Source organism: Arachis duranensis, chromosome 9, assembly GCF_000817695.3.
Source record: "Arachis duranensis cultivar V14167 chromosome 9, aradu.V14167.gnm2.J7QH, whole genome shotgun sequence".
Classification (NCBI taxonomy): domain Eukaryota; kingdom Viridiplantae; phylum Streptophyta; class Magnoliopsida; order Fabales; family Fabaceae; genus Arachis; species Arachis duranensis.
In genome coordinates this window covers 94591427-94600116 of record NC_029780.3, presented here as the reverse complement: position 1 = coordinate 94600116, position 8690 = coordinate 94591427, and the positions used below count along the sequence as shown (strand labels likewise).

General features: G+C 29.2%; 1 protein-coding gene across 1 annotated transcript in view; it reads right to left on the bottom strand.

Moving 5' to 3' along the window:
- LOC107466270 (protein NRT1/ PTR FAMILY 5.2) overlaps positions 1-4793 on the bottom strand; it is an 8056-nt gene extending 3263 nt beyond the window's left edge. The window contains exons 1-2 of the mRNA XM_016085252.3: positions 4563-4793; positions 2157-2374 (exon numbers count right to left, since the gene is read on the bottom strand). Of these exons, the coding sequence (XP_015940738.1) occupies positions 2157-2374; positions 4563-4686 (342 nt within the window). The 5' untranslated portion in view covers positions 4687-4793. The remainder of the gene's footprint in view (positions 1-2156; positions 2375-4562) is intronic.
- Positions 4794-8690: the final 3897 nt, after the last annotated feature.

The following is an 8690-nucleotide window of genomic DNA, read 5'->3' as shown; positions in this document are numbered from 1 at the left end:
TAATAACATTAATTTTTTTAAAAAAATGGGGGACTATGACCACCTTAGGCCCCGTAAATCCGCCAGTGATATATATATATATTTTGACTATATTACGTGTATCCTAAAATCAACTACCACTATAAAATATATGTTAAAATATAAATTAATTACACATTAAAATAAATTAAACTAGACATATATTTATACATAAATATATTATTAATTTATTTTAGTGTACAAATAGCATATATATTATTCATTTTAGTATAACTATATTATAGTGTCTATAGTGTTTCGAAAATTATTGCTAAAATTAGAGTAGTGGTTTTTAAAAAATGTTACTTAAAAATAAGCATTACCAGAATATAAAAAAACATGTGACTTTAATATTATCAATACTTATATAATCATCTTAGCTATGGTAACATAATCAGAGTAGAATTCACCTCTATATATCATCGAAAATGACTGCATATATGTTGTTACAAAAGCGTGACACTAAGAAAAACCACAACACGATCATGAAAAGAGAGGTCCACTAGCTAGCAAAGCAAATCATGGGTATGAAAAGAATGCCACATATTATGTTAATTTTGTACCAAACCAATTATTGACCGTGACATTTTCCTACTACATGCATTTCTTTTAGTTATCACCAGTGTCACGGGTCAAATTGCTACGCTTTTGCACTATTTATTTATGTCCCAATCAACAAGTCCTGTTAAAATTTTGCTATACTTCTGGCAGGTTTTCTGGAAAAAAAAATTAGAATCTAATTTTAATATACTATATAAAATGTTTTATACCATCAATACATCAAAATTAAACTCAAAATTATTAAAAATAAATATTATCTACGTAAAAGTCTAATCTAATATTATTGTATTTTTCATTTATTGGATTTAAAAAAATACTTAAAATTGGATATAGACATTTTTTTTGCCTAAATATATATGTACCCAAACTGTATTGTTTTAGTGACATCTATTTTATTAAAATTTTTTTAATAAGCTTTACAACATTAAGAAGGAGAGTGATTTTGTCGCTCTTTAATTAATAACATCATTTTTCATTTTATATTATTCTCAAATTATGTATAGTAAAATGTTTTATGAAAAATAAAATAATGTAAAATGAAAACTAATTTTAAAAATCACCTAGCCATTAATTATACTATATTATTATTGTACATATTCATGAAGATATACACCATATGATAACAGTTTTCGTTGGTCATCTAATGGCAATAAGTCAAGGTTGGGGTTGTGTGAATGCATGGTTGAGCTTGAAGATTCTTTTGTTTATCTTTTTGTAGCTAACTAATAAAAAATGGATGAATTAGTGTATTATTGGTCCCTTGACAGCTACAGCCCCCCCTTAATAACTCCCTTCCGCCAATATTTTGGTCAAAGTCTTCTTTTCACAAATCTAAACATGTTACCCTATTTAGTTTGGTTGGGTCCTTGATTGTTTGTTGATAGATTTCTAAGATCATACTAAATCTTTTTTAATTAACTAATCTAGTTAGTATCTAATTATTGATATATTTCTAAGATCTTATTAGTTTTTCTTTTTTTTAAAGAAAAAAAAAAGATAATTTTGGACGGTTAGTTTGTCAACTTAATAAAAAAAAGTAGTTAACTTTTAATTTATTGTAAATATTTGAAATTATGCATAAAATATCTTAGGAACTATAAATTAACTCTTTGTAATATTAATGATATATCACAAGTAATTTAATTTCAACAATAGAGATTTCATTTGGTAATTAGGGAAAAAAATGTCTTTGCATTGTATCTATATTTGAGAGAAAAATTGTTTCTAGAAAGCCATACTATATTATTGTAAACTTAAATGCATTATTATGGATAAAGCACAACGACTTTTTGAGCATTATAATTAAGGGTAAATGGGTAATTAGCACTACATACTGTCAAAATATGCACACAATCAAGTAGTAAACAAATCAATTAATTTCTTGGGGACATTATGGATTCATTCAACTTGTTTGACTATGAGGAGTCAACAAATCAAAAAGCTAAGATAATCATATGTGGAGTAGTAGTGATAGGGAGTAGAATATTCTAACATACAACAAGTATAAAGAAATTTCATGAAAGGAAGTTAAAACAATAAGATTCACTTTTTTTTTTAATTATTATTTGGACACTTACCGAGAGATAAATGGTAGAGGCAATAACAAAAGTCCAATAGCGGCCAAGATGAGCATCGGCAATATAGGCACCTAAAATGGGTGTGATCCAACTTGTCCCAACCCAATTGGTTACATTGTTTGAAGATTTAACTGTGCCTTGGTGAAGCTTTGTTGTCAAATACAGGATCAAGTTTGATGATATCCCATAATAAGCCATTCTTTCAAACACCTCATATACTGCATCCATTTTAACCCATGCACAATATTTCAGTGCTAAGTAAGGTTTCTAAATATATATATAATGATTAGATAATTAGGCATTATGTACCACTAAGATTCACAACGAACTCGGTAAATTTCATCTATTTAATTTGAGTGGAATCGGTTTATTATTACAGGAGTAAAACTCTATTTAGAGCCGGTTTTTTTTATTTGTTATTGAAAGAAATAAGTGCCAAATTATAACTTGAATTAACTAAAGTGTTGGTATAATATCATATGATTTTAAGAACATGCATTATAGGTTTATAACAATTAAATTAAAAGTATATTGGTGAGTATTTAAAATTAACCGGCGTCAGTTTTAATATGGATAATATAAATCAAGAAAAAAAGGAAAAAAATGATACTGTATTTAAAAAAAAATATTATTTCAAGAACCCTTTTTATTATTATAAAATGGATCAGTGTCCCATTCTGAGAATTTCATACAGTGCCTTTATCCATGTACGCCGGAGTCAGAAAAATAATCCATATATAGTAGAACTTTCACCTTTGAGGATCTTATCCGGATCATATATTTAGTTTAAGTGTTAGACAAACTATTCTTTTAAGCAAATAAATTGGTACTATATATAATTAATATAATGTTCACATTTCAAAATTCATTAGATGTTCAACGGAGAGCAACCATCCCATATATCCATACATCCAATTTAGAGAAACTTAGAAACCAGCAAACTAAGGGCTTGTTTGGGTGAGGTTTTAAGAAAAGATCTTTTTTGAGTTATCTTTTTTTAAAAGATCTTATAGAGAAGTAAAAGTAATTTTATGTTTAGATATCTCATGTAAAAAGATCTTTTTATCTATCAATTATGTTTGGGTATAACAATATAAAAGTACTTTTTATTTATTTATTACATGAAAAACATCTTTTTTATAAGGAAAAAAAGATCTTTTAAAAAAAGATGTATATTACAGCTTCTCAAAAAAGATCTTTTTTTTTATTTTACTAGTGCTTTTACTTTTACTATTAGAAATTTGCTAAACACATTAAAAAATAAAAAAGATCTTTTTTCATTGAAAAAAGATATTTTTTTTAACAAAATAATAGCGCCCAAACATGCACTAAGACAGTATGTAAAATTAGAAAGTTTTTAAGTATTTCGGTATATATACTAGTATTTCAATAATTTTTAATTATAAAAAATATATAATATATATAATTAAGATCATCCGTTAAAATTTACGATCAGTATATATATACTTAAATTTTTTTTTTAAGATTAAAATCACACTCACATAATATATAGATATATATAGATTTTTATTAATTAAATATGCATAATGATATCAAATTTAATATTAGCTAACATATACGATAAGTATTTTAAATGCAGTAAAAATAATTTTAAATTTTATACTTTTCTCTAACAGAAAAAGAACTTAGCATTAACTATTTTAAAGATATTTTGTTAATAAAATTCTTCGTTTAATTGTGCAAAGCCAATTGAAGGCGTAAATGCAAAAGCTAGGCAGCAGTACAAGAGAAAGGGAATGGTAATCTATGCCTAAGTGTATCGTAGGGTTGAACTGTATAAAAAGCTGCGATAAGTCGTATAACCTAGTTTTTACATTTATTAATTATACAGTAACCTCTGACTGAAGTCAATGGATATTATCAAGTATCAACTGCAGGGGAGAGAAAAAAACACTCACATGGCTTCTATTATTAATTTACTTTACTATATTATTAGATATGCAATCATGTAACCAATAATAATACTTTAAAATAAGCCAAAAAATGTTCAATGTTCATTACTTTTATGATTCGAATAAGTTTGGCATGATTAAAAAGTCATGAGACCCTATAAGTAGGTCTGCATCAACATACATATTGGAGTTGCAGAGAAAGGTGCATATTATGAACGGTTTTTGAAAAATACAGACCCATTACTTCTCATAATAATTAATGGTTGGTAATTGGTATAATTTTCAAAACAAAGAAAAATGCATGTTATTAGTAGCAACAAGAAAGAAATGGAAGATGCAGAAGAGAAAAAGAACAATCACTACTCTGTCCCACATTTTAAGAGACATGAAAAAGAAACTACGTCCTAGTTGATAAAATGAGCAATTAAACTTTTTATTAATCTATAAAAGTTGCAAGTTTTTATAATGAGAGGGGAAATTAAAGGGGAGTTACCAACAACAAAGGAGCAAGCTTTCCAACCACCACTTTTGGATCTAAGAGCAGGTTTTCCTTTAATATTCACTGTTCCATCTTGTGTGTACTCCTCACTCCCAACACTTCCTTCTTCCATAGTCATAATTGTTTGATTGAGAGTGGAGATATGAGAATGAGAGAACTACTCTGTGTTACTCTGCTCTCAAGTTTGATGAAACTAGGCACCATTTATAGACCTCACTTTGAGGATACACTTCTTATGGCCCCATCTTTTTATTACCCTTTTCTCATTTAATTTTGCATCTCTTTTCCCCCTTTTTCTATTTTTGCTTTTTCTATTTATTGTATATGTGAGATTAGATGGATATTAGATATTCCTTTGATTTTGGTTAAGCCAAAGGGTATCTTTGACTGAATGTCTTTTTTTTTTTTTTAAGTCAGTATAAATCAACGGAATAATAATTTCCTAGATAGGTCATGACTTAAGCATTTACTAATTACTATCATGTTATTTAATTTGAAAATTTTAATTATTTCCTACAATACACAATAATTGCCAGTTGTAAGTTGTGTCATCTAAAGTCACGCTTATAACCTTTTGTAGACAAGTTTGTGTTCGGAAGAGTTTAGGTACTCTGATCTATTTTACCACAATGTGTAATATATGTTCTTAAATAAAAAATATAAAATATTTCAATAATAGTTGAATATGTGAATAAATGGAATGATTTTTGTAAAAGAAATTTTAATTAATGTAATTAATATTGGAATAGACTATCATTTTGTTTCTTAAAAAGATTTTATTTTTTTACAAAATAAATCCTACAAAAACAAAATGAAATCTTAATCCTTCAAAGATTATTTCTATCAGGCGAAATGTAATGAATATAGATAATATATTCTATGAAATGATAGATACCAAATTTTGAAATGATTTTTTAAAATTCATTTAAAAAAATGATATATTTACATATTCTAAATTTAAAAATTTTATGTTAATTCTTTTAGGCTAATGGCAAAATTTTTTTAAAAAACATGAAAAGGATATAAGTTGATTTTTTCTCAATTATATATATAACTTCTAAATAAATTGTACAAATATGATATTTCTACAAAAATTATATCAAATGCATAAATTTTTTTATCATTTATGAAAAAATTATAGGAAAAATGGCCATCTTGTGTGATTAAGATTATTTTTGGGAGAGCCAAGATTTATTTATAATTTGTAAGAGTTTTAAATTTCTATAATATATTTATTTTTGAAAAATTCCTTCATCGATAGTGATTAAGTGAAAAAAAATCATATCGAAAATGATTTCACAAGAAAAAAAAGTTATTATAGAATGAAAACTTTTTAAAAAAAAAAGTATCTCACAAAAAATGAAAAAAAATTGTGATGTTGATGGTGTTAGTGTTAATAGTGGTAGAAAAGAGAATGATGATGACAAGCTATAATTACACAATTAAAGTAAAAGAGGTAGAAGTTATAATGATATAACTATGAGAAAGATAATAGTATTGGTGGTGGTAGTTTATTCTATTATTGAAAAAATTTTCTAAAAATTTAAACCCTCACAAATTATAGAAAAAATTCTATAAAACTAATTTTTATTACTGTTTAATAATTTTTTTAAAAGAGAGTTCATATTGTCTTTAAATAACATTGTTATTAGGGACTGAATTGTTTTTTTTTACATATATTATTTTGTCTTTCAAAAAAATAGAAAAAAATCAAATTAAGTCTCTATTCTATTTTTTTTGAGGTCATATCTTGTTAAAAATAAAATCGTAAATTAATAAAATAATAATTTAGTCTTAATATTGTATTTATTATTCTTTTTAAAAATTGCAATATTGTTAGAATAAAGTTGGAAAAAATATGTCACGATCCGATTTGGTCGTGACTGGCGCTTAGAAAAATCTTCCCAAGTAAGTGGTGCGCACGAATCCCCACACCTTTGTACAATAGTACCAGCAAGTGCACTGGGTCGTCCAAGTAATATCTGAGCGAGTCAGGATCGATCCCGCGAGAATTGTAGTTTGAAACAAGCAATGGTTATCTTGCAGATCTTAGTCAGACAGATCAGAAGGTTATTGGAACAGTTGTCAAATTTGCATTAAAAGGAATATTGGAATCAGCAATAGAGATATGTTGAAGGATTGGAGTTGTTTTTTCTTTCTGAATTAACTCTGGTACTGCTCTCTTTGCTTGTGAGTGATTTCTTCAACGGCAGGCTGTATGTGATTGACACTGGTTTGAACAGCTGCCAATACTCCTGCAGATCTGAACTCCAAATTTAGTGCGGATCCATTCTGATTGAGAGTGAAACTCATACACTCTATTCTCCTTAATGATCCTACTCAAAATGCCACAGATAAGGTCGGATCTTCCTGATCAGAGAATGCTGCATCATAGGGTTCTAGCCTCTACCACAGAGACCCTAATTTCTCTGACAATGGTGCCAAAAACTTAGTGCGCACGAATCCACATACCATCATACAATAGTACCAGCAAGTGCACTAGGTCGTCCAAGTAATACCTGAGCGAGTCAGGGTCGATCCCACGAGGATTGTGGTTTAAAGCAAGCTATGGTTATCTTGCAGGTCTTAGTCAGGCAAATCAGAAGGTTGTTGGATTGAATTTGGTTAAACCATAAAAGGAGTAAAGCAAAAGGGGTAGAAAATACTTTGTGAATGAAATTATACTCAGGGATAGGGATAAGGTAAAGGATTGGAGTTGCTTTGTCTTTCTGAATTAACTCTGGTATTATTGCTCTCTTTACTTATGAGTGATTTCTTCAATGGCAGGCTGTATGTAATTGAGAATGGTTTGAGCAGCTGCCAACACTCCTCCAGATCTGAACCCCAGGTTTAGTGCGGATCCATTCTGATTGAGGGTGAAGCTTGTACAGTTCATTCTCCTTAATGATCCTACTCAAAACACCACAGACAAGGTCAGATCTTCCAGATTAGAGAATGCTGCACCTTGGGTTCTAGCCTCTACCACAGAGACCCTAATCTCCCTGGAAATCGGCTGAACTGATGTCTCGATAAGTCTCCAACAAAGTCATGGATTAGCCGTCTGAGAGACATATATTCAAGTTGGTGGTTCATCATTGTCCGATGAAAGACGCACTCTGAACCCATGTAGAATGTGATAACCTTATGCCAGTTTGTAACACCCTACCACACAGAGCCTTATGCTTAAGTCATAAAATAGAGGTGGTGATGTATTACGGCCTCTAAAAATAAAATTTAGTATATATATATATAGTAGTGTGAAAAATGTTTATAACTAGGAGCCTTTGAAGAAAAAGAGGTAAATCAAAACCGTTAAATCGAAAAGCGTAACACTCCGATCAATAACATAAACGAAACAGATAAAGGATAAGCTAATGCGAGAAGATATACAAGAGAGTGCCAAAAATACAGATATGAAGACTCAAGACTCGGTTTGCGAAGATAACCAGTCCGAGCATAGAAGTATATATACATATGTAAAGGAACTACCCAAAATAAAACCCAAAATACAGAGTTACAAAGTCTGAGTCTCCAAAATATCCTCTAAGAGGAGTTAATACAGTATATATATACAGTGGAGATAATAAATATCTAAGCAAGTCTATAAAACCAAAATAAAATTCCGAGAGCTAAGGATCTTCGCCAAACAGAAATCTCCAGCATGCCTCAGTGAGGAGCCTCACGTCCTGCATCTGAAAATCACAAAATCCGCATGGGTGAGAACCGGAGGTTCTCAGCATGGTAACAATGTCCAAATATCTAACATGTAATGTCCTGGAAAAGCAGAAGGCAATCCTAGAACTCCTAATTTATAATCAAAGCGTATAATTATAACTAAACCATGAGAAATGAAAACAGGCAACTAACTAAGGATCTTTAGTCTAAGAAAAACTCCCCTTTCCAAATCCTGCAAACCTCTCAACTGCCACCAGCAATTTGATATGCAAACACAAGTATAACAAATAAAGCAATGCACAAATAGGAAGCAGATACGGTAGTTAGGCAATTAGCAAGTAATTATGCAGTCAATTAGGCATTTCAAACAAATCACATATAATGCATATGATGTATGCCTGTCCTAGTGGCTGATGAGTCTCATCTATCAGTTATAAAGCCAATCCA